The sequence below is a fragment of the Meriones unguiculatus genome, chromosome 1 (genome assembly GCF_030254825.1).
Source record: "Meriones unguiculatus strain TT.TT164.6M chromosome 1, Bangor_MerUng_6.1, whole genome shotgun sequence".
In the NCBI taxonomy this organism is placed as follows: Eukaryota; Metazoa; Chordata; class Mammalia; order Rodentia; family Muridae; genus Meriones; species Meriones unguiculatus.
The window spans coordinates 124,129,165-124,156,225 of record NC_083349.1 but is presented as its reverse complement, the minus strand read 5'-3'; the positions used below and the strand labels follow the sequence as shown (position 1 = coordinate 124,156,225).

General features: G+C 45.4%; 1 protein-coding gene across 8 annotated transcripts in view; it reads right to left on the bottom strand.

The window, feature by feature from the left end:
• Window positions 1-27,061, bottom strand: part of Mboat2 (membrane bound O-acyltransferase domain containing 2) — a 121,969-nt gene that overhangs the window by 52,031 nt on the left and 42,877 nt on the right. For 4 of the 8 annotated variants that reach the window (XM_021661657.2, XM_021661666.2, XM_060366283.1 and 1 more), the window contains exons 2-3: window positions 22,880-23,025; window positions 18,815-18,892 (exon numbers count right to left, since the gene is read on the bottom strand). The exons of 1 other annotated variant lie outside the window; for it this stretch is intronic. In XM_021661657.2, the coding sequence (XP_021517332.1) occupies window positions 18,815-18,892; window positions 22,880-23,025 (224 nt within the window). The remainder of the gene's footprint in view (window positions 1-18,814; window positions 18,893-22,879; window positions 23,026-27,061) is intronic. 3 more of the 8 variants (XM_060366288.1, XM_060366290.1, XM_060366287.1) reach the window with 1 other exon arrangement.

The following is a 27,061-nucleotide window of genomic DNA, read 5'->3' as shown; positions in this document are numbered from 1 at the left end:
GGGCTAACTTTAAAAAAATCCCGGACTAAAGCCAAGCCAAGGTTGAAAATCTAGTGTGTGAAGCTGATGTCAGAAACTAACAGGCTTGAAGGTCACTGAGCACAGAGCCTCACAGCCAGTACCTTGTAAAACCCAGGAATGGAGACTGCAGGGCTTCAATTCTGGTGAAAAGCGAATAGTGTGTAAGTTCTTGCCTTATTGTCTACATATGTGGAACCTCAGTTAAGAACAGTAAACGTGACCAACCAACCACATGTTTCTTAGGAAAAAGCATCTTGCCAATTAGAAACAGTGGTCAGATCATGTGACGTTAAGTCTATCTTTTTGTTCTGTTTTGAGTTAGCGACCTCCACTTTTCCATGGTTATAGAATCTCACCTTTCCTTGGACTTCATTCAGGTTCCCTCAACCAACAAGTCTGCTTTACAGCCAGTGTGTTCGACTCTGGAACAGGCACGGCATGGATTGCTGTGGCCCTCTGCCACGGAAGCTCCTTCCCCCCCACCCCACCCCGACTCCACCTTGCTCAAGAGACCCAGCATTTCCTACACAACATCTCACCCCTGGCCTTGTGTGGTTGGACTCCAGTGGTCTCCCTGAGGATTCATCCGTTTCTGTCCCCGGCAGGAATTTTAATGACTTCAAACTAAAATGCTATGAAGTGTCATAAATGTCAACATATAGGCAATACCACACACGTACGCACTAAGAATAGGGTCACGGATCCCCACATCCTTACCACCTAGCTAAACAGTTATCTCCGTTTCTAACCTACTCTTTCTGGAGCATCTAAGGTCAACTTCCAGTTGTTGGCACCACTGTTGCTGTAACTACTGCTGAACACATCTGTAATCAGACTGTTTTCTGCTCTGACAGGCCCATCACATTGCCACTGCATGGAAGACAATCGGCACAATTTGTGTCACCTGATTTATATTCAGACTCCTTGTCTCAGGGCTGTTTGTTTGAGCAAGCAGCCAAACAAAGCTGTGTGCTGCTACTTTGCTTGAGTTAAATTATTCCATTAACAGTTACAAAATACTGACTTTCTAATGCCACTCTTCCTTCCAAATAACTAGCTGGGTTTTTCTCTTCATATCAGAACATGCTCTCACCAACTAAGATTATTTGGACAAACTGAATTATGGATCCTGCCAGTGAGGAGGCTGATAATTAACTATGGAGATGACTGCCAGGAAGCCTAAAAGCTCTTAGAAGCCCAAATACAACAGGCTTTTTATTAAACAACTTTATTGAGCTAAAACTGACACATTAGACAAATCACTTCCCAAGCACACAATTCAATACTTTTTATCAGGTGTGCAAAGCAAGTGAGGGTTCAGGGCATCCCTGAAGCTCTCCAATCCTGGTACTTACCGGCAGCTCCTACCAGCTGTCCCCCACCCCACCCCCAAGGCCTGAGAGAGACCAGTCATCCAGTCATCCATTGATTACTCTCCGTCTCTAGACTTGCCTGTCCCAGAGATTTACGACTTAGCAGAACAGTGCAGCACTCAGTCTTTGTGTCTGGTTGCTGTGGCTTATGTTCCAGAGGCCACATGTATGTTGATTTCTTTTTTATTGGGATAGTACTCCACTGTGTGGACACAGCACATCGTGTTTATCCATGCACAGAGTGATGACCATTTGGGTCATTTCCAGTTCCTGGCTGTTCCAAATACATCACCCCGAATGTATCCTTTTGTTTCTCTTGGAGGAAACTGCAGCAGAAGAATTTCCAACACACATGGTAAGGCGCTGTAACTTTTAGAGACTACAAAAATGTTTTGCAATGTGCCTGTACAAATTCATAAGCAATGTATGAAGGCTCTGGTTCCCCATCTACTTGCCAATGCTGGGTCTTGTCATTATAATCCATCCCACTGCATGTCCATCGATATCTCACTGTGGTTTTCAGGTGAAGCCCTAAATGACTGCTGACACTCAGCACTGTTTGATTTGGTTACTGGCTATGAAATGTCTAACCAGTACTTGTGTCCATCTCTAGACCGAGCAGCTTGAATTGTAAAGGTTCTTTTAACAGGTGATTGTTTTTCTAAGATTTTCCCATTTGTCTTCATTCGTAAAGATCTCGTTTGAAAAGCGACGTTTTAAATCCTGAAGAACGGTAAATGTTTTGAGTATGTCTTACCTAAGAACTCAGAGCCAGCATTCTGAGGTGTTTCAATGTAAACTGTTACCTGCAGGTCTATGATAAGCAGTATTTTATGTACGATGTGAGCTAACAGGTTCGTTGGCGCTCATGTGGACATCTTGTCAGCACACCATTGATTCCAAAGATCATCTCTTTACCACCGAAACTGCCCCAGGCCCTTGGTTCAGTTTTATATTCTCAGTCTGTTCTAATGCTGTGCATGTCTGGCCTCACATGAGCCAGTATCCCGACGCCTATATTAGAATAAGTCGAGACGGTGGGATGTGCAGATCCGTGGTCTGGTGTCCTTCTTCAAATAGTTATGCTGGGTCCTTATGTTGCCACCCAAATTTTCAGATCAACTTACCAGTTTCTGCCCAGAAACTCCAACAGTGTTTTTGTTGGTGACTGCACTCGGGACAGAACTGAACCTACAGATCAGTGGATCAGTTGGGAAGAATAGCCAGCTGCACAGTACACAGTTTGAACAGCACAAGATCTCCCAACTCAAGAATATGGAAGACTCTATACTCTTTACTCTCTAAAGGAGTCATTCTCAACTTGTGGGTCACGACCCCCACAAGGTCCTCAGAAAACACAGATATTTACATCACGATTCATTACAGAAGCAAAATCATAGTTATGAAGTAGCAATGAAATAATTTTTATGGTTGTGGGTCACCACATGAGGAGCTCTATTATAGGGTCGCAGAGTTAGAAAGGATGAGAGCCACTGCTCACAAGAGTGCTTGCTGATAGTTTGCTAGTGATTGTGTTTATTCTTAACTAATTGTATTTATGCTATATGCATAAAACCATTTTTAAGCTTCCATTTTGGAACTTTAATATATAGAAATAGAATTGACTGGGCTGGAGAGACGGCTCAGCGATTAAGAATGCTAGATGCTCTTCCAGAGGTCCTGAGTTCAATTCCCAGCAACTACATGGTGGTTCATGACCATCTATAATGGATCTGATGCCCTCTTCTCTGTCATACAGGCATATATGCAAATAGAACATTAACATGTATAAATAAATAAATAAATCTCAAAAAAATAAATAGAATCGATTTTTTTTATCTGATTGTTGTTCCTACAGCCTTGTCAATCTCATTTATTCATTCTGGGTATCTTTTCTAAAATGCATATGGCATCTCTATGCTGTCACTTTCAACCTAACTGTCTCCTTTAATTTACAGTGTATTTCTCGTGGGCAGCATTGGTTAGATTTGTTTTTCTATAGTCTTAAAATCTCTGATGTCACTGACATTTGGCCTTAATTTAGCTATATTCCAGATCTTCTCCATTCTTCTTTCATGAACTTCTTTTGTCATCTGATACTTTAAAATTTAATCTCTTTGTTGCCTTTTCTGTGTATGTATGTATGTCTGTATGCATGCATGGTTTTATTTGGTGAGACAGGGTCTAACTAGATAGCCCAAGATGGCTTCAAATTTACTATGTAGCTAAGGCTAGCCTCAAAATAACCATCTTCCTCCCTCCGTCTCCCAAGTGCTAGAATTCTAGCATATGTCTGGGGACAGGTTTCTGAAGACTCTCGTTTCCCAAACCCCATGTGTGCATCCTCTATCAGCCTCTGCAGAGGGTTTTCTACCCTCTACTCCAAATGCAGTCAGAAACAAAGGTGCTATTCTCAAGGGTAGGCTTGCCTTGTTAAAATTGAAGGAGTGGGACCAGGTCAAAACTAAGCAAGAACACTACAGACCCCTACTGTTCTAATGTGAAAGTCAGCAGTTTCTTATAAATAAATGCTTCTCAGATTGTTGTTTGCTTTTGGTCGAATTCCAAGAGTGCAAAAACGGTTTTGACAAATTCCAGTTTGCTTTATAGCTCTTTGGAGGTTGGGGAAGAAATATACCGACTCCTACTCAAATAGATGGCCATCTATGAATCTGAAATGGGCTTGTAGACTCGCATGGAAACTCCATTTCTGTGGGAAGTAAATTAAACTTTTACCATGGACCTGCAAACCAGAAGCTGCTGGCTCCAGTGAAGGCGAGTCGTAAGAACACTGCCAGGCCCCACTGGAGAGTAAATGTAGCTCGATGCATGTGGAGGTGTCTGTCTTGGCTGCATTGATAGACAAAATCTAAAACCACTTCTTTACCATTCCCAGTGAAGCCAGCAACACTCAGAGACCTTTCCTTGGGCTCCTCGGGACTTGAGAATGCTGCAGTACCCTGCATGGAAAAGCAGCAGTCCCTCCCTGTGATGGTTTCAATGAGAAATGAGCTCCACAGACTCACAAATTTGAGTACTTGGTCCCACATCGGTGGCACCATTTTGGGGGAAGTTATAGAACTTGGGACACATGTAGCCCTGCTTGAGGAAGTATGCCACAGGGAAGCAGGCTCTGAACTTCCAGCTTGCACTCTCTGCTTCACGCCTGTGTTTGAGGATGTAATCTCTCAGCTTCCTGTTCTAGCTGCCTCCCTCCATGCATCTCCCACCATGATGGACCGCCCCTCTGGAACCAAAACAAACTCTTCTGTAAGCTGATTTTGGTCGTGGTATTTTATCGCAGTAACCAACAGCCGAACCCCACTTTACAGTCTGTTTGCTTATTCTCTTTAATTGATATATATGATGGCTATGTATCAACTATACATACAGTATATATTGTACAGTGGGATGTTTTCATACATACATATATTAAATAATAATCAGAATATTTAACATACTGATCAACTCACATACGTATCATTTCTCTGTGCTAAGAACACTCGGAAGCCTTTCTTCCAGCTATGTGGAAGTAGACAGCACAGAGCACTGCAACCTCCTTCAGCTATCTAACAGTTAACTGCCAGTCTCCACCTGAGTCCCCAGCTCCACACAGCCCTTTTTAACCATTGCAGTCCCTGACAATATCTGTTGTTCCACTGTCTGAGATCAGTGGAATTTGTCTTTCTGTGCATGACTATTTAACATGTCTGCTAGGTTCATGTGTGTTGGCACAAATGACAAAATTTTCTCTTCCCCCCCTTTTTTTGGAGGGGGGAGTGTTTGAGACAGGGTTCCTCTGTGTTTCCTGACTGACTTTTGGTTAAATATTCTTCTTGTGGCTAAATATTATTCTCCTGTGCATACACACTGCATTTTCTTTGCCTATTCATCTGCTGATGGGTTCATGCTGGTTTCATGTTTTGGCTATTATGAATCACGCTTTAGTGAACACAGGAATTTTGTTTTCTTTGGGTGTGTATGTAGCAGTGGAATTTTGGATCACATGGTAGTTCTATGTACATTTTTTAAGCACAGTCAACAAAAGCAAAAACTACATAAAACAGGAAAGCTTCTGTATGCATAAGTCAAAGACACCGCACACCAAAGCCCACATCAAGGAAGCCACAAAGTGAAGGGACAGCCTACCAAGGAGGAAGAGTGAAGGAACGGCCCAGCAAGGAGTCCACAGAGACAGCACACCAAGGACATTGACAAAGAGAAGGCACAGCACACAAACAGGAAAACCCCACACAGGACTGGATGCTCCTTCACTGAGGAGCAGTCATGACTGGACTCCAGAACTCTCGTATCTCCTCACAGGACAGCTCTGTCCCTTCCTAGAGCTCTGTGAATTGTCTTATATTCTTTAAGACCTCTGCTCTTGCTGGGAAGTCAGACCTGGCTCATCTGCCCTCCCTCTCTGACCAGTGGGGAACAAAGAGATCTCGAGGAGTTATAACCAAAGTTGTAAGGGATCTTATTTGTTCTTTTTCAAATCCCTACCCATGGAAATAAGTGATGGAGCTCAAGCAGACCTCCTGTGCCAGGAAAGTGACAATGGCATGGAGCCATTGGATGATTTTTCTCCTCACTTTCTTTACAGACAACAGAAATGACCCAAACCACCTAGCTGGTTTTGTTGTTTTAACTTTTTTTTTTTTTTTCAAAATTCAACTTCCATTGTCATACTTGACTGAGTAGCATAATGAAGTCACTTTGTTCTTTATAGAAAATTCCCAAAGTCACTTTCTGTATGCAAACGAAGTGGACAGTAGGCATTCAGCAGACTGCTTTACTCTCTCACACTGTAAAGAATAACAATGTAGCTCACATCAAGATTCAGTATGTCCAGTTAACAGTCCCCAGTTCAGCCTCTCCTGGTATGTGACCAGATAGAGAAAACACCATAACCACATCGGACAAGTGCGACATGGTCTAGACAAGGCTGAGAAACAATTATTCACAAGGAATGATCCAGGTTTCAGCCTGTTCCATTTGCTACAAATCCCAAGACTCTGAAAAGCATGTCTGGAAAGGGCTTGTCACCTCCTTTCTACCCATGATCCAACAAATAGGGAGGAGAACTATAGGCAGGGAAGCCTGCCATTGTCTGCCCCAGGGGAGTCACGTTCTCCTTCAACCCCATCTAGCCCATACCATCACACTGCAGGGAAATTCTAGGTAGACAGTAGGGAGGAAGGAAATTCTAACAGTCCTATAAAGCTCAAAGGCCAGGGAAGCTAGACAGGCTACCTAAGCTTCCGCTCTTTGCATCTCTATTTCAGCTCATAATAAAATATCAGGCCCAAGAAATGGGAAGCGGAAAAAGACACATCCAGCTATGCAGGAACTGAGCTGGGTGGGGCCTCTTAGAAACTGGAGCTTGAGGTTTGAGACAATGGTTAGATCACTAGCAGTCGCTTCACAGGTGTGCCGTGTAACACTATGGTACGGTGGACCTGCAGTCTAGTGAGGCTCTGAGGATACAAAGTAGAAGGAAGCTCAGTCTTCGTCACCTGAAGACCAGAGTCCAGCCCAGGAGACAAACATACAGGCTGCCATGTACAGGGCACACCATGACTGGGGCTCTGTGGGAGACTCTTTTCTCCCACAGTGTGAGGAAAGGTGACTGTTCCAGGTGACCAAGGGCAAACCGGATTGCGTCTCCACAATGGATGTAAGAGAGATTATGTCTGGAGTGAAGGAGATCCTTTAGGATGTCTCTTGGTGCTACCATATCCTGCGATGAAAGTCAAGGGGAAACTACAACAGCCAATGCAGGCCGGATGACAAAGGGCGCAGACCCTTCAAGGATAACGGTATGGGTCATTCCTCCAAGAGAAGAGGCTGCCAAGGTGCTTGCTAAGGGTGGAGGGAACACAGAATGGGTAGTAGAGAGAAATAATTATGAATACCAGCTAGGGCCACATGACCAGTTGCAGAAAAGATAATTAGAATTGATACAAGTGCTTCTGTCACATTTTGTTAAGAATGTGTTTGGGTAGATATCTGTGTTTGCTTTCCTGATTTCTTTATCATGTAACACAACACCACTTAAGATAATATTAGTAGTTCTCATATTTAACTTCTGAGATACTAAACGAACGTCCCTCAAGGAATATTGTCACCTATGCTAAAATTTATAATGCATTTGTGGTTGGTACACAGAATAGCTATATCATGTTAATCAAAATTATGACCCGGAAATTAAGCACGACATAATGTAATTATGTGTCAAATTGACACAGGGTGGACTTGTGATGGTTATTCTTGGTTGTCAACTTGACAGCATCTGGAAAAAACTAAAACCCAAGTGGATGCATACACGTGTGAGAGACTTTTCTTAATTAAATCTTTTAAAATGGAAAGACCAGCCTTTAGTCTGGCTCTTCTGAGGTGGGAAGATCCGCCTTTAATCTGGGCCACACCTTCTGCTGGCGGACTAAAGGACATGGAAAACTGGAGCTTTTGCTCTTTGCCTGCTCACCCTCACACCTTCATTCCTTCACTGGCACACTTCTTCAGGATTCCAGTGTATGCTGCAGACCAGCTGAGACATACTGCCTCATGGACTGAAGAGCTACTAGATTCTTGGACTTTCCATTGTTATACAGCCACTATTAGACTAGCTGAACCACAACCTGTAAGCCACTCTAATAAATCAATCCATGGACAGATAGACAGATGATTGATAGACAGCTAGATAGACAGACACACTGTCTGATAGATAGATTCTATCTATCTATCTATCTATCTATCTATCTATCTATCTATCTATCTATCAGCTATGTTCCTCTGGACAACCATGACTAATTTTGGGGTCTCCTTAAATTCTCAGTACAATCTTAAAAGAGTTACCTCTATTGCTCCTAACTTTGTAATGAGGAAACTGAGGTTAAAGAAGCGAGGTGACCTGGGCAGTCTGACATATCAACCAAGAAGGCTGGCAGAGACTTGCCTGAGAGCAAGTATGCTTCTTCAGCGTAACACACACAGCTTGCCAGCTGTTCAGAGTAGCAGTAACTCACTCCACTAGAGAAGGGAAAGGGCTCACCAGGGTCAGAGAGACAGGGCTGGGAAAGGACCACAGGAATTCACGTGGGGGCGGGGTTCCCACCAAACACAAAGGAGCAGAGTGTGGAACAGTAGGGGGTGTGTATACAACTACAAATGGCTCATTATGGCTGGCCTGGCAGCCCCTAAGGAGTCAGTGCTATGAACTGAGAGTGGACCAGCAGGCGGGGTAGCCACAAAGCCACTGCACAGCTGCCAATTCAGAGTTTGAAGCAAAAGAGAGGAGTGATGAGACAGACATTTAGAAAGATCACCTGGACAGTAGGGCACAGGACAGGGCAGGGCTGGGTACCAGCTGACAGAAATAACAGGAGAGAGCAGACAGAAGATCAAAAGAAGGGTGGCCCAACAAGTCAGGAGGAAGGGACCAATAGCCAATGATCACTGCCATTTTCTGGAGCCGTTCCGCATGCTGGGTACTCTCTCAAATGCCATAGAAATGCCCAAGAAGAGAGTGAGGTCAACGTTCTGTGATGTGGGAGGAGGAAGGGTTTATTTCTGTTTCCTAGCTTGAGTCTTGGAGGAGAACAGTAGAAGAGATTAGAACAGCAGAAGAGATTAGAAAGCAAAGGTGAGTCCTAGTGGTGCTGACGGCGTGAGGCAGCAGAGGCTCTCTACCCAGGAAGTCCCGCCAGAGACCACATTCCCAGTTATTCTTCCCTTTTTCCTTCGTTCCTCAAGAATTATCTGTTCTGCACCTTAGTATCTTTCTCTTTCTGTTGATGTGTGCACGTGTGCCCATGTTCATGCCAGTAGAAGATGTCAAAATTAAAGACACCAGAGACTGGTTCTAAGAACAATCGCTTGGATCACTTGAAATTTTTAAAAAGAAGAAAGAGGGAAAGAAAAAAGACAACATGCTTCTGTCTTTGTACAGTATTTTTAGTCAATCATTCCTCATCTTTCCTCCAGTTTCCCAAGGAAAAGTGGAATCCTTCAGCCTCCTGAGCCAGAAGTGAATAACCCAGTCACGGTAATTCTGCAGAACTGATATTTTGTGCTTCACCGTGTAAGCAGCTCTGAAAAAGAATATGTAATTTAAACCTGCTTGTATGCAGTTTAAAGCTCTGATGTCTCAGAGAGCTGTAAGGCAGGTGGAGCCTTACATTCTATAGACTAGTCACTTCTAATCTTCGGTCTTGCAAAAGGAAATTGTTTTCAATGTATGAATAGAGGACAAGAGTACAAAGAACTCAGAAAGGCAGAGGAGCCAGTTCCAGTTTGGACCTCCCTTATCTCCTCCCTACAGCAGGGACTGCTCAGGCTCAGCACCGCCTGGGGCCAATTTCAAGGTCAGGAAAAGATAAGCCATCCCATCTCCTTCCCGCCCTTCATTACATTTAAACAGCTGCAGGGCTTTCATCTCGGGAAGTGGATGCTCACCCTTCTAATACCCTTTCACCTAAATGCCAGGCAGGTTTTTAGGTCATTAAATTCCTCCTGCTATTCCTTACCCTTCCTTCCATACGTGCTCAAATATGGAGAGTGGGATAAGCTGGCAATAATAAAGTCACTGTTTTTTGTTCCTATTCAGATTTGTTTTAAAATTATATTTTTAGTACACTAACTTTAATGTGCTACTTTGAAGTCTACATTTATTACAATCTTAATAGTCAAGGCAAAGCATTTCAATGCTTTTGGACAGTTTTGAATAAACCATGGAGTCTACAACTGCAGATCACTGCTGCTCAAGCATTTAGTTAAAGTTAAGCCTTTTTAGAAAGCTCCCAGATACTAAAAAAAAAAAATCACGGTATCTCAATGATACAATGATATCTGGAAGTTTATGCTAGGAGGTAAGCAAATAAAAATCTTTTTTTTTAAATGGGGGGAAGGAACCTCTTTAAAGACCAGTAAACAAATTAACAACTGCCAGCAACCTGGACGACTTTCAGAGACATCCGCGTTGTAGGAATGTAATGTTAGAATCCAGCTGCCACAACATCTGCAGCACCCGCTTCCCTCTCAGCCACTGAGAGGCACCCACTGAGACACATGTGAATTTCCCAGTGCCAGGGTCTCTCACCTGGGGAAGTGAGTTTACATTCAAATGGGTACTGCTGTCCACACATCCAGCTCCCCACCCCACTCCCTGCCTCCAGTCTGGGTGTCAAAGAGCATGGCTGCCAGCTTGCACCTTGCCACGGGGGCACTGCTGTCCTCTCCTCGGAGCTCCTGACACACTGGTGTTCCTCAGAGCCCCTCCATGCTCTGCTCTCTACCTGTGTGTCTGCTCGTGGCATTAATCTAGTAAACTCCAAACCCTGAGCAATCTGCCTCAGCATCCCCCTTAAGCCCCACCACCAAGACCTCTCCCACAGGCTGTTGTGTGTTCTGTGACCTTGTTCAAGGGACCGACTTCACCTGACCTCTCCTCTGTTTCCTCGCCTCTATCATCTACACAGTACTGTCCCAAAAGGTAGATGCAAAAGGTATTTAAAAACAGCAAAGCCCTCAATGACGTGATGCTCAAGTTCCAAGCCACAGTCCAGAGGCTCTTCCTGTTCGATCCATCCCCTGCTCAGGGACTAGAAATTCTGCACCTGTCGGGAAGACAAGATGCTCTGCACCACTGAGGGGTTGGGTCATCTAGTAGCTACAGACCTCCAAATGATTGCAGTTTTTACCTAAAACTCAAAAGAAAATGGTACCCCAGAAACCATGCTTATTTTCCCCGACAAACTTACTAATATAGACCCCAGCTGTCTTAGGGTTTCTATTGCTGTGATTTGATGAAACACCATGACCAGAAACAAGCTGGGGAGGAAAGTGTTTGATTACTGCGTCCACACCTCTGTTCACCCTCGAAAGAAGTCAGGGCAAGAACTCAAGCAGGGTAGGGACCTGGAGGCAGGAGCTGATGTAAAGGCCATGGAGGGGTGTGCTTACTGGCTTGCTCAGCCTGCTTTCTTATAGAACCCAGGACCACCAGCCCAGGGATGGCCCCACCCACCATGGGCTGGGCCCTCTGCCATCAGTCACTGATTAAGAAAATGTCACAGCTGGATCTTATGGAGGCCTCTCCTCAATTGAGGCTCCCTCCTCACAGTGACAGTAGCTTTTGTGAAGTTGACCTAAGACACCCGTTTTATCCAAACCACAGGGCATCAAACAAATAACAGGATTGACTGTCATCATCCATTACGAAGCTTACATGAGCCCTTAATTTTTTTCCCTTTTCTGTAATATTCAGACAAGGATTAGAATCTTGGGGCAAACGAGCCATTCGTTTCTGGACTACCCAAAGCTCAAAGACAAATCCTTTTACTAACAAGCAACAGTCTCACTTTAGTTACTAGAACTACCTCATTCGTAAGTAATAATATGATTATTATTTTCAAGACCAGAAAGGTATCTTGGCGGGACGGGTAAGCCACACCCACATGAGGGCTGTCACTAGTGGGCGACAGTGCTGCACTCGGCACAGTGCCTGATATACAGCGACTGTGGCAACATGACACAGGAGGGGAGCATAAAAACCGACTGGAGAGGCACCCGTAGTTCCTCACTGAAGCACGGCAGTTAGTCGGCACCAGCGAGCCCCAAAGGGCCTGCACTTTCTGTGGAACAGCGAAAGGCTTTTGATTGCGGTCCACGGGGAACACGAAGAAAACCAGAAGTGAGGCCCACTCCCTTCCTGCCACATGGTATTGTCTCTCAGAGGATCCCAGGATTCCCCTCAGAGAAGTCGATGTTTTCCCCACAGAGTCGCTGCGGAGCCACTAACCACTGCTAATTAGCTTCATGAGGACACATTTTCAAATGGCTTGAGGCTTCTGCCTACCAGATGGCAGCTCGGAGATGGCAGCTCACTGCGAACACAGCTAGTGTAATTCAGATAACGTTCTTTATCTTGGAAGACACACTTAAGAGTCTCAACAGCAGTGGCAGATGGCACGTCAAAGTGGACCCTTGGACTACCCGCCCTTGCGACATGGGGCCTATCAGCTAAAACTGCTGTCTCCCTCACACCACCCCTCCTTGCCATCACTGCTTGGCGAACAACCCAGGATAGAAAGGTTAGGCAAGCAGCTGGGCAGGGAACACTCCACTGCACACAGGCACCTGACCTCACCAAGCAAGGCTCTCGGGGCCTCGAGTGGGAGGCACTACAACCTGCCTAGAGGTCTCATAGGTGAGCGCTAGGAACCAGTACCCAAACCAACCCCGACAAAAACACACTCAAAACCAAGAGCTGAAAAAGTCCACTCAGCAGGACGGAATGGAACACATCATTTCCCTCAGTGAGCTTTCTTAGCTGCATGCTCAAGCACAGGAGAAACGCAAGCTATTCTATGAAAGAGTTCACACTCTGGGGAAACCCAAAATGAACTGGAGCTCACGGTGGTGGACATGACAGAAAAATACTCAGGGGAGGCTCAGCCATGACAGCAGTGGACAGCAGAGAAAAACCAGTGAGACTGTAGCTTAGGGTAGCCTCTGAAATCATTTTCTCTACAAGTTTAAATGCTGCTTCTGGGTGTTCACATCCTTTACTCCAGTTAAAGCCTCAGGTGTCGTCCTGGTTTGGCAGGCTCTGGAATCTTTAGGGGGGGAAGCCTACCTACCAGAAGTATGTTATACAAAGGGAAGGACTTTGAGGTCACAGCACTGCTTCTGGGCTCAAACCCCGGAGCTTCCCGGCCTCCTTTGATTGTGAATACTCTCTGCTTCATGCTCCCACCGCCAGGCCCTGCCCCATTATGATGCTCTGAAACACTCCAAGTCTGTAGGCCAAACTAAAGTCTCCCTTCAGCTGCTTCTGTAAGATACTGCGGTCACAGCAATACAGCAGCAGCAACCACAAACCCACAGAGCGTGGAGACATTACATGCTCGTGACCTCACTTTGGACGTTCACATCTTCCACATTTTAATCTCTGGGTCACTGATTTTGTTGACAATTACTTGCCAACTTACACGGAAATATTTTAGCTTAACTTCTCAAGACCAGCACCCTTTCCACATTCCCATTTTAGTCTGCATTTCTACATTCTCTTGTATTGTTCTGCAAAGTTTTGAAACTGTTTTTCACCACAGAACTTTTTTTTTTTTTTTTTACATAATACAAGAAGGGGACTCTGGTTCCCACAGCCATCCACAAAAACTTATTTAGCACATTAGAAAAGCACATCAGAATACCACGGGACCCACCCACGCTGTGTTTCCTTCTGTAGGAAAAAAAAAAAAAAAAAAAAGCCTTCCTAAACCTACATGGGCATGCCAAAGCCCTGACCTCATCCTTCCCTCTTGCATGACCCAGGTGAAGAGGCTCCCAGCACCCCTTTCCTTGCCCCAGCACCCCTTTCCTTACCCTAGCACCCCTTTCCTTGCTCCCAGCACCCCTTTCTTTGCCCCAGCACCCCTTTCCTTACCCCAGCACCCCTTTCCTTGCCCCCAGCACCCCTTTCCTTACCCCAGCACCCCTTTCCTTGCCCCCAGCACCCCTTTCCTTACCCCAGCCCTGTTCTCTTCCTGGGAAAGAGAAAGAAACTAGAGCGCAGCAGCAGATGCTCCACGCGTGCAATCAAGGGAGCTCTGCTCCTGGGAAAGGGGGGGGGGCAGAGGACACGCAGAGGCTAAGGCAGGAATCCTGCAGGGCAGGGCTGACCTGTAGCCCAGCGACTCTCCAAGAGGCACCGGCTGTGTCTGGACCGCAGGGCTGGGAGGTCACGTGGACAGGGTCTGCTCTCAGGCGGAAGACAGACTGCTCCACCATCTACTCGGCCATTCATGCCTGCAGTCCTTCCTTCAGTGGACACTTACTGAACACACGCCATCTCCACGGTGCTGTAGCACCCTGGGACGAGAATTTCCTTACTGAATGGTTTTGCTGAGTCTAGCCCACTACTGTCTTGATAGGAGCAGTTTTAGTGGTGCTCAGCCACACTCCCGTTGCTTCTGTACCCTGAGAGGTACCCAGAGGGTACCCAGAGGGTACAATCGCTCTGACAAAGGCTATATCGCAAGCCCTAAAGTTCACCATATGGTTCATTATGGAGACAGTTTGCCAAATCCTGCTTTGGAAAATGCTGGATGAACCCAGCACAAGCCCAGCTCTCTGTATATTAACTCGGGGAGTTAATATCCTAATACACAGTGCTGGAAAATGTTAGTGTCCCTCAGAGCCCGTGAGGACATGTAATGTCCACATGAGGACATCTGGAGGTAGGGCTCTGGGCGTGACTATGTCATACAGGAGCCTCACACACAGGTATGGAGGAGGCCTCACAGAAGAGACCAAGGGCACGAGCCATTGCACCTGTGACCTCAAGGTCACACACAGAAGACAAGGCTGAGTATGAAGCAAGAAGCAGCTCTAGACAGACATGCTAAGTCTGCTGACACCGATCTTGGACTGTCCAACCTCTAGAATTTCAAGAAATAAGTTTCTGCTGTTTTATCAGTTCTGTTTTACCGGCTTCTGACATTTTGTCATAGCAGCCCACACCTTCTGGTAAGACATGCAGGCTGCTCTGTTCCTAAACACTCTCCTTGGTGCCCATCACCTAACCCCCTCTCCCCACTTCCAAAGCCTACATGAAAACACCAATTAGAAAAAAAACACTGAATTCCAGAATAGACTGAATTTTGTTTTGTGTTTTAGACTTCTTTATGTGCACCAATGTTTTGGCTGAATGTGTGTAATACATCGCGTGAATGTCTGGTGCCCAAGGTCAGAAAAGGGCATGGGATTTCCTGGAACTGGAGTCACAGGTGGTTGTGAGCCACCACATGGGTGTTGGGAATTGAACGAATCTTCCACAAAAGTGTTCTTTGGTTTTGTTTTGTTGTTGTTATTTTGTTATTTGTTTTTGAGACAGAGTCTACTTGGCTGACCTGGAACTCACTCTATAGGCCAGGCTGGCCTTAAACTCACAAAGATCCACTTGCCTCTGCCTCCCAAATGCTGGCACACCCAGATAAAATAAGTGCTATTAACCAATGATTTTTTGATCTATCCCTCTAAACCCTGGATTAAGTTCTAATGATAAATTATCTAGATATGAATCTGAATGATGCAGCACATATGAATGTTTCACAAGGAGAGCTATGGAAATCAAGTTTATAGTACTACCTAATGTGGTAACGTGATAATGTTACATAAAGTGGACCAATTATATAATGATTATCTCATAAAACTCACAAAACTGTTACGCACTCAGAAAAGCAAAAAGCTTTCATTGTTAAGAATCTAAACTCCAGTTCTTCAAATAAATATCCGAATCATGTAAAAGCACACTGAAAAGAAGAAATATATGTTAGCAGAAGAAAGAAGGAAAGACAGAAAGAAAGAAAGAAAGAAAGAAAGAAAGAAAGAAAGAAAGAAAGAAAGAAAGAAAGGAAGGAAGGAAGGAAGGAAGGAAGGAAGGAAGGAAGGAAGGAAGGAAGGAAGGAAGAAAAAGTCCTGCACATGTGAACTGAACTAGAAGAAACCTAAAAAAGAGACCAAAACACACATCTTCATACACCACTATTTGTTTTTAACACCAATGATTCAAAAGGCCAAGATGCTCACTCTGTGAGCATGGTCAGACCCCACCACTGAGTTCTGGTGCCCATCTGAGCACACGGAGAGGGAGCACAGACTCCCTGAGAAGTTAGGGTAGAAGGCGGCACTACACAGCTGCACATCACCGCTGCAGCGCTGTCCAGAATTGTCTGCAATGAACAATTTCTATTTGCACAGGCCAAAATCACCACTGAGCATGCTAGACATGTGGCTCCCAGGCACCTAAATGCAGCTACTACAACCACAGTTCTCAATTTTAGTGTTTCGATGACTGCTTAAGAATCCCATGTATGAATACTGAGTTTCCGCCATGTTCACTCCTCCCTCTCCCTCGCCAACCCTGCTCCCTCCCTCTCAAATTCAGGACATACACACGCACCCTACTGGGGTCCATTTAGTGCTGCTCGTATGTACACGTTTAGGGCTGACCCCTGAGATTGAATTAATACTTATTATTTTTATTGTTACTATTACTATCTGGGTGTTTTAGTGCTACTGGTTTATTGATTTTGTTTTTATGACGTTCTTAGGTAGTCCAAGACGACCTCAAGTTCAAACCTTCCTGCCACAGCGTGAGCAATGGGCTAAAAACACCCATTTTCATTTTAATGAATTTAAACTAACAGAGCGAGGGTGGAGTGCAGTGGTGCACGCCTTTAATCCCAGCACTCAGGAGGTAGAGGAAGGTAGATCTACAGAGTGAGTTCCAGGATAGCCAAGGCTACACAGAGAACTCCTATCTCGAAAAAAACCCAATAAACTAACAAACAAACTACCTACCATCCTGTACAGTGAGTCCAAAGTACTAACACGTTAACTCCACAAACTACTCTTGCCTTTCAGGAAAAGGACTAATTTTTTTTTTTTTTTCCTCAAAGATACGAATTGACTGTCTTTCCAACACCAAAGTCTACTACTCTTACTTTAGGTGGCAGAAGCCTAGGCCTCTGTTTTCAGCAATTTAATCTGCTTTTCCTCCTGCTAGCCAGGTCAGAAACTCAACTGTTCTTCATCAGTTATGAAGTGTCAGCTGAACCTGTTGCCCTACGAGGCTTTACAAATAGGGCTGATGGGGCAGAGGGATGCCTCAGTAGAGTCTGCTCCAGCACAGGATCCAGCTTGGGTTCCCAGCATCCAGACGGCTAGAACACCAGTTCTACAGAATCCGATGCCCTCTTCTGGGCTCAGCTGGCACTGCATCACGTGGTACACATCCAGACAAGTAGCCACTCGCACATACACATAATTAAAATTATCTTTTAAAAACTTTAAAATAAGGCTGTAATGATACAATGATTGCTTCACCCAAAACATTATCAAAATGTTCCTTTTCCTCTTCTCAAAACTAAAACTAAACATCTACTTTTTTAAGTGTTAGTTCATAGAAGGAAGAGGGAAGCCAGCCCGGGCTGTGTAATGACATGAAGATAACATCTGAAGGTTCATCTTGTAAATTCGACCGAACTGAGGGGATTCTTCTAGGAGACTCATGGAGCACACATCTAGGTAAGTCTGTCGGGGAATTTCCAAAAACTGGCGTGTGGGACAGCAAATCAGAAGGGACCTGCCTTGAATGAGGGCGACACCATCGAACAGGCTGGCCAACTTGCCAACAAAAAAATGTAGAGGAAACCAGCTAAGGAGACCGGAGCTCAGATCTTCCTGAGTGGGTGGTCTGTAGCCGCTGCTATCATCTGCAGGCATCATACTCCTGAGCATCAGTGTAGATTCACACCCACGGCTCTCCAGGAGGCCTCTAGGCCTTCAGCCTCAGGCTGGGCCACAGCATTGGTCACTTCTGTTCTGAAGCCTCCCCATACCTGAACTAATCAACTACTAGGTTCTTGGGCTCTTCAGTGTGTAGATGGCCACTGGGAACTATGCAGCCTCATACTGTGTGAACCATTCTAACAAATCCTCTTGTGTACTATACACTGTAGCTCTTGTGCTAGAGAAGCCTGACTAACCAACCAACAGCACATTACAACAGAAGGGATGACCAACTGAGGCAGACATGGACTACATGAAATAAAATCAGATGTCCTGGGAATTCAGAAATCTAGTAGATACAGCGTAAGTCATACGTCACTAGCAGGGTCTGCAGGTGGACTCTGTCCTTGGCTTTTCAATCAAGCACCTTTTGCATAACATTTCCAGCCCAGCCACCTAACCCTGCTTACCTAGCTATTCAACTGCTGCCTCGTATCTCACAGCTGCTGAAGCCAACATTCACTGACTCCGTCAATTCTCAGTAAATGTTTACTGCACACCAAACACAGTTTTAAGGGTCTGGCCACCCCTCAATGTGGTCTCTACTTTCAGTGTCCCTACCTTGGGAAACTGCCTCTACTTGTGTGTGCAAGCCAGGAACAGGGACATTGTTTCCTTCCCATTGGTTACTCAGTCCTAAATTTACCTTCAAAATCTCTGTCTTACTTTAGCTGTGTCCTCTAGTGCTAATCACCTATAGGCCGAGCCAGCAGCTGTTAAACAGTGGCAATCCTGCCCTCGAAGGTGTATCTGGAAACACTGTTTCTTGTCACAGCTCAGGGTTCTCCTAGCGTAGGAGCCAGGGGTGCTGCCGAATTTCCCATGGTGCAGGTCCTTCATGTCAAAGAACCTCCCATCCTTACGTGTCAGGGCTGAGATCGGGAACTGACTTGCATAGACAGGAGAGGGGCGAACACCAAGATTTTATGTTGCGTCACTTCCTTATGAAATCCTCGTGCCTCGGGAGTACTGTGGTGTAACAAATACGGCTCTAATGTGACTTCCGAGCGGACTCTATTCAAGGGAAAGGTGCTTTCTGTGTGAACGCGCTTAATACTCACTGGTGCATGCTCTCCACTCCTGCTGTGACCATGATGCAGTAGGAAAGCCCACTTTGTACAAGGAAGTGTAAGGCATACCTATGAAAAGGAAGAATGTGTCAGAAGCAGCTGCAAACATCACGTTCAAATGCTACAGGTGGAAAAGCACAAGTGTATCCTAGAACATGGCCACACACACACACACACACACACACACACACACACACACACGTGCGGAAATAACTAAACCTTCCCAAGCCCAAATGATATTCTTCAAACGCCTAGACAGGGAGCCCCATGCCTCAGGCCAAAGGCGCTGGACAAAGAAAATGAATCCCTATAAGACCAGCTCAATGCCCCAGCCTCCACATAACCTAATTGCAGGAAAGCAGCATGGTGCCATGTGGATGGAGGGTTGCCACCTTTTTCATAGGCCGAAGAACAGTCGTTTTCAAGGGAGTGATGAACACGGTTTTCAGAAGAGTAGTGGCAGAAGCCCTGCTACTTCCCCAAACTTCCCCAGTTCCAGCCTTCTACATCATTGTGTTTACCCTTTTAACAGGGGCATCCCCCCAAAAAGAAGTTCCTAAAAGGCACCCAAATCTAACAGTGGCTTGAGTCAAATGAACTTCCTCCTGAAAATACAGTAATGTGCTATGATGTGTTTGCAAAGCATGCTGGTTTGCATGACAGCCCTTTCTTAATATCCGAATAGAGAAGCCAGCCATTTAATGACAAAACCAATTTATCTATTTGCTTCAAGAATTTCAGGCAAACTATGATATGGATCTCTGGGACTAACCTCAACCCAAACCGCCCCTGAGATCACACATCACACACATGCCAGTGTGCGCACACACACACACACACACACACACACACACTTGTCCTCTTTCAACTTCCCTTTTGGATGGCACAACTTTTAGTAAACTTTTGCAATCGCTATGTACAAATTAATAAGGATCTTAACATATGGTTAAAAATACTTTTTAACTTATTCATAGACTATCAGATAGCATGACTATGGAAAAATGCTTGCACATTTTTCTATAGATATGTACAAATAAGGCGTAAGTCCCAAGACAGGCCGTAGAAGATAAAACAGGAAGTCTGTATCTCTACACACACATATTCCACCCACCCATAGGTACACACACCACACACACACATCCAGAAAGACAACTATGACCTGGAGTATTCCTACACTCAGAGGAAGGAGGAGACAGGAAAACATATACACACATAAAAAAGAAAATGAGACTAGGATGAAACTTTAAAATACTGAATCAAAATGCCATCGACCTGTTTATTAACAGCAGCAGCTAACTAGCAGACCTTAAGGAATGTTGATGGGGATGGCTGGGCACTCTTCAGGACTTTTAATACTTACAAGTGTCTTCAACAAGGTGGAGGAGCATGTCTGACGGTTACTGAGGAAAGTGTTTCCTTTTCTAGGTAAGTCTCCTAGGGTTACAGAGACTTTGAAGCCAACAGGTTTACTCCCCCAACATCACCCAGGTGGCCTGACAGTCTTCAGGCTCCCGCTTCTGGCATGCTTGGCTGCCTTTGGGGAGTGGAGTAACATCCAGGCAGCTACCTGACAAGCTAGTGTTTGCTGCTTTGGTAAGTCAGGCTTAGCAATGCCGACCTGCTCTCAAGTCATCTGTTCTGTGGAGTCCACAAATACGGCAGGTGCCTGCTCTACTCAGTTGCCACACCAAGGAAATTCCTCACACTGCCCCTCACTGAGCTACCCCTCAGAAGTACCACCCACATAGGAAGCAAACTCTAGCCACTTCAGGTGTGGGTGATTATAAAGTAACACATGGAGACTCTGGTCTGGGTATAGACAGAAGCACAGAAGGAGCAAATTCAGTACTATCTGGAAAAAAAAAAAAAGGTGCTTGTAGGCACTAAGGAAAAGGGGGTGGGGAAGTAGGTGAAGTAAGCAATAATATTTATAGAGCAAACATGTCCTCCAAAGGGAAGTTGTAAAAATCAGTGGTAGGACTGCCTCTGGGGGGGGGGGGGGAAAGACTAACAAATACAAAGCTAAATAATAAACCAGAATATTTACCATTAAGTAATTCTGGCTAACAAAAAATTAACTTATGGGGCTGGAAATATGGCTCAATGGTTAAGAGCACTGTCTGCTCTTCCAAAGGATGGGAGTTCAGTTCCCAGCATCCACATAGCAGCTCACAACTGTCTGTAAAGCCATTTAAAGGGATCTGACACCTTCACACTAATGCACATAAAATAAAGTTAAATAACATTTTTAAAAAGTTAACATGTTCTCCCCCTCTTAATCAAAGAAAAGAATTTTTTTAAGTGTCTCCTTTAAGAATAAAGAACCCAAATTAAGTAAATAAATATCTTGCTACCATGTGTAACTTGAAACTTGACAACTTAACCTTGAGGTAAAGCCTGGTAACTGGGACACTGTTATACTGTATCTAAGAAGACTTAACACAGGGACACTCCTGGGCAAAGGACTGCTTCAGGCTCCGCCCCCACCCACCCCTTGTCCATCGAACTGAATGCATCTGCTTTTCTACAGAGCGCAAAGGGAAGGACGCCCCTAGAGCTTCTCCAACCCTTGTGAAAATGTGCTACACACACACATACGAGATACTTAGCTATTGTGAATGAACACACTGAGATACACTTCAAGAAGTTCTAGGAAGTAGGGAAAACATTAAAGAAGAAGGGTGGGATGTTAATGACTGTTGAAGCTGGCTAGTGAGCATATTCCAGTCCGTCACATTGTTCTACGCTGGGAAGGTCTAGTGATGTTTAAAGACATACACCACCTCCTCCGAATCAAAACAGAAACTTGAGAAAACTGACGATATGAACTTGGTCGATGTCATCCAAGAAGCAAAAGGCTCATAAGCTTGGATCTTATGACAATGGTGAAATCACAACACTATGTACAGGCACCCCCAGGCAGTACAGCACCAAGACCTATTAGCCAGGCAGCTAGGGGCAATATGGTGGAGATGGAATAAATTATTCTCAGTGGATTTATTTATACATTGAAAAATTATTCTTAGTTGATTGTTCATGAGGTCCTAGGAAACATTTGCAGTTGCTGGAGGCAAAGGGCAAATTAAGAAACAGTAGGTACTGCAGCCCCTGTAAAGAATAAAATACAAACACCCGGAGACAAGCTAGGCTAAGAGAGGCACTGACCGCCCAGCCCACAGTGAAAACCACGCAAGCACAGGTGAGTGAGGACACATCCAACTCTCTCACAGCCTGCTCAGCTCAGGCGGGTGCCTGGGAGGAGCAAGCCTGGAGTCCCCAGCTAGGCATGGTGGGCACCAAAGACGGAAAGTTGCAAGTCACCGAGGAGCCCTTCCACACAGAGACTCTGCTGCCTTGCCTAAAGTGACTGGGCGCCTTGCTGCCCTGCTTTCCTGTCAGACACAAGAAGCAGCACAGGCAGAGCTTACAGGAAGCGTAAGCTCTCAGGCTAGCCCACTGAGGAAGACCAAAACTAACCTACCATGCACACACATATACAGGTTAGCCTAGTGAGGAAGACTGGAGCTAACACTACACACACACACACACACACACACACACATTTAAAGGATCCTGAGTAAAAAATTTTTTCTCGTAGCAATTTTTCTCCACTAAAAACAAACAAAAGTCTCTTATGCTAATGGTAGAAGAGTCAGTCAAATGGACTCCCAGACTCTTCAGAGCCGACAGCACAGAGATAACCCAAAGGAACAAACACCACAGTGATTTACTGGTTGTCTCGGCATAAAATATTTACAAGCTGAGTGAAAAGGACTACTTAACAACAGACTGTCTTTATACATCCTTTTCATGCCCCTGTTCGTAACTTACAAAAAGTAAATCTTCTCTAAGACAAAAATCAAGAGATCCCATTCCCAATCCATCGATTCTCGACTAAAGGTAAAGATTTTGACAGTCAGCCTTGACAGAAAACTTTGTAAGCGTATTTGTAGGCATATTTCAGAACAAAACCCTTTATCATGCATTCCTCTACACACTCAATTCTCACACATACCTAACAGCGTTCATTTAAACATGATCAAAAGAATTACTTACCATCCAAAGCAAAAAAATGCAAGATAAAGGCCCAAAAGGGTAGCGACTATGTGTCTGATAAAAGAGCTAGTTTTGCTTGAATGTAGGTAAGTCCGAAACCAAACGGCTGCTAACAAGGCAAAGAGTTGGCACACTACAAAATTGACCTGTGAAGAAAAATTAGAACTTTGTGTTAGCAATAGGCCGGGATCCTCCAATGTCACATTTAAATTCTAAGGATGAAAATAACACACTTAATGTAAAACCGATTTTTTTTTCCTAGTTTACAAAAGCAAAAGAAAACAAACAAAACCCCTTAAACCAATAAATGGGGCATTTTCCAGGGAGGAGCTTCAAGTTAAGGTGAAGTCAATATACATTTCCTGCGCTGCACCTGGTAGGAGACAGGTGTGCAAAGGTGAGGGCGGGTGTGGCAGGATACCTGGAAGAAGAGGACAACAGTGGGCACACGGAGCACTCTGTGGGTAAAGGGACAGAGCAATCTTTTAGATGACTCAGGTCTTCACGACTGGGAGAAAAGCATAGCTCCAAGGTACCCACAATGCTCGGGGGCAGGGTCCAGCTCCTCCAAGTCCCCAAAGGCTCAGGGCTACAGATTCAGTGGGATGGGGACACAGGACTATCCAGGGAGCACAGTGGAGCTGCTGTGGTCTAAGCATCACTCCAACAAGGGTGAATGACGGCAGGTAAGACGCAGAGCGTTTGGCTGTGTGCTGGGCAAGGATCACACACCTTTCCTGAGTCTAGCAGGGCTAGTATTAAACTCCCTCCAGAGCTCAGAGCCAAGCTCCTCACAGGCAGAGGCAAGCCTGAGGCCGCGCTCTTCTTACCAACAGGCCTAAGATCAAGGGTCTCCTATGGAATGTAAAGGCTTAAGGAAAGCTGCCCTTTCCTTCGCTCTCATGAGACTCATTCTCGTGAAATGAGTCTTACAGCCTGTCTACAAAACATCCTCTTCCTACAGTCACAGACAAGCAGGTTCTTGCCTTGCGTCGTGAGAAGAGCAGCCAGCACAGCTGTCTGTCTGAGACCACCGTTCTCTGAAACACTCAGTGGAAGGCAAACATCTTTCTGGAGCATTCTAGTGATTGCTTCTCCTAAACAGTTTTAACTGTGTTTCCAAAAAAATTAGCCCAAAGTAAATACATCAGAAAAATCGCAATTCTTGACACTAATTACTATTCCAGAGTAACCAGAGTTTAACAGAAAAAAGCAAGCTGATACACGGGAACGCTGGCAGACATTAGCAAGCCTTTTAGAAGCTGCACAGAAAATGTTTTAAGAACAAGCTTGAATGGCGTGTCAAAAGCAAGTGACACAAGTAGGCCAGGACAATAGTTCCCAATGCCAGCAGGGTATCCCCAACCCCAGGGGAGCTTGGCTCTCCTCAGCGCTCACCCTCTTCCCTCTTCACATATTCATACAGCATAAAGGAAGTTGTGCTTGTGACAGAGGCATTCTAAGATGAAATTTTACAGACCCTCGGTAGTCACCTGTCCTAATGTCATGGTCTTTCACACCAAGGACATTGAGATCAGGCCTCAGTCAGCACAATCACAATATTTGGTACACAAGACTATGTTTTTTTTAAAAAATGCCCAAGAGAGATTTCTGTAACATTGAGGAATGAGAGCCCTGTTTTGCACTATAAGGGAAACAAATAATTTAAGGAGCACATGGGTGCATGTGAGATGAGGGAGGGAGCTCGCCATGGGCACTCCGGGTCTAACATTTAGGCATTTAATAAAATTATTAAATGATTATTATTAAATTGTTTAATTAAATACAAAATGGCTGAAGATGTTTTAATAAAGAAGGCATTGGGAAACGCCACCCCCATGCACCGCCTTGGAAGGCACAGGACCACGTGTGTGTAGAGACGGTACAGAGGCTGGGGCAGGCTGGCCAATCAGAGCAACAAGTATCAGGGCCAGCTAAGCCTGAGAAAAGGCAAGAGCCATCTGTGGAAGAGGACAATGCGTGTCAAGACCAGGACATAGGGACAAGCAGCCTGTGGGAAATGGATACGAAGTCTGCATGTGGGGCTTTCGGGGGCTCAGGGCCAAGTGTACAACCCCACACAGGGGTCCTCCAGAAAGTTCTAGAGACTGAGGCAAATGTGAGTCTGAGAGCTATGGACACAGCTAGAAGAGAGCGACAGAGAGACAGGATGGTGCTGGGTAAGACCCTGAGCCCAAAGCGCTAAAGGACCTCAGCAGCAGGGGAGCAAGCAGTCTTGAGATATGAAAAGAAGACCCAGGGAGCTGGTACAGAGACTGTGGCCACTGTCACTGCAAGGGCGGACCAGGACAGTAGTACCAAGGCCAGCAGCTGTCCGCTCCTAAGAAGTGTCTTTCTCCCAACTGCTCACTCTCTTCCTGGCCTCTAATTAGGTAACACAGCTTGATTGGTGAAGGTGGCAAGAATAGCGGAAAAAGTCCCAGAGGCGCACTTTATAGATCAGGAAACTGTCTCACTATTGAGAGGGCGTCACTAAAACCACAGTGTGAAACCATCCATCTCCCACTCACTGCCTGGAAAGACGCGTGGGAGATGGCCTGCAGGGAAGAGCCAGCGGGTACAGCCCCGAGCATATCCGAGCGCAGCACCTAAGTTCAGGAAGTTTAGGAAGGGGGAGGGGTGGGCCTTCCCCGCACGAGGGCACGCCAGGCATCCCTGGTACAGGGCAGACCCATGAGATGGGCACTCCGAGTGTGGGAACCCTGGAAGACAAGGCAGAAACTGCCATGAAAGCAACAGGATATCACAGGGGTGCAGGTTATCTGTGCCTCTGCTGGAAAAGTCGGGAGGACACGGGCACACACCTGTAATCCCCGAACTCTGGGAGGCAGAGGCAGGCAGACTGCTGTGAGTTAGAGGCCAGCCTGGTCTACAAAGTGAGTCCAGGACAGCCAAGCCTACACAGAGAAACCCTGTGCAACCCAAAAAAGACTGGAGGACACAAACACATCCAAATCATTCTTTTTAAAAATCTAAATGCAAGAGTGTCCCAAATAAAAACCATCTTAGTCATCCTTTCACAGATGGGGAAGGTTGGAAAGGCAGAGTCCCGGTAAGAGAAGAAGAGCAGGATAGCACGTGTGTGAGAGGCCCAACACAGTAAGAATCCACACTGCCTATCAGACACTCACTTCCGATCGCAGTCACCTCCCCGAGTCCTCAGGACAGGGCTGTTCCCCACATCATACGCAAACAGCTAATGTTCTGAACTTGAGAGCACACAAACTACGGGGGACACCAGAGTCCAGTCAGAGTTGGCCAGTGCTCTGCTGGGCCAGGTTCTACTCTCAGGGTGTGTCTGAAGGTCAAACTCAACTGCCACAGGCAGGATCCCAAAAGAGACAGACACCGCCATCCCATTTCACTCAAAAGAGGGAAGGCTGTTTTACAGAGATGTCAGGCATGACCCAAGGTGTCTGGTGTGGCGCTGGTATGGGGACACACACCTGTAACACCTGCACTCCTACTAAGATAGGGCAGCTGTGAGTTTGAGGTCAGCTTGGCTACACAATGAGAGAGGAGGAAGGAACGAAGGAAGGGAGGGAGGAAAGGAGGAAAGAAGGAAAAAGGAGGAGGAAAGGAAGGAAAAAGGAGGAGGGAAGGAAGGAGGAAAAGAAAGAAGAGAAAGAAAGAAAGAAAAAAAAAGCAAGAGAGAAAGAAAGATAAAGTTGCTGTAGGTTTGGTTTGGTATAGGTCAACTTCTATCCATGCTTTCGTCTTAAAGGAAAGTCTAGAATTAAAAAATTTTATTTTCTTTTACTTTTTAAATATTTACACTGTGTGTGTGTGTGTGTGTATGTGTGTGTGCGCGTGTGTGTGTGCATGAGTGCACGTGTGCTATAATAGGCATTGGAAGTCAGAGGATAATGTGCAGGAAGCTGTCTCTCTTGGTGATCCTTAACTGTATTCTAACTGTTAAAGCGGAAAGTTAGCATCTATCTTTCTACATTACCTACCCATCTCGGTCTGTGTGGTATTTGAGGTTTGTTTGTTGGGTTATTTTTTTATTCTATATTTCTTTTTTTGTTGTTTTGATATTTTTTCACCCTGAGACAGGGTTTCTCCGTGTATCCTTGGCTGTCCTGGAATGGCTTTATAGACCAGGCTGGCCTTGAACTCACAGAGATCCATCTGTCTCTGCCTCCCCTAGTGCTGGGAGTA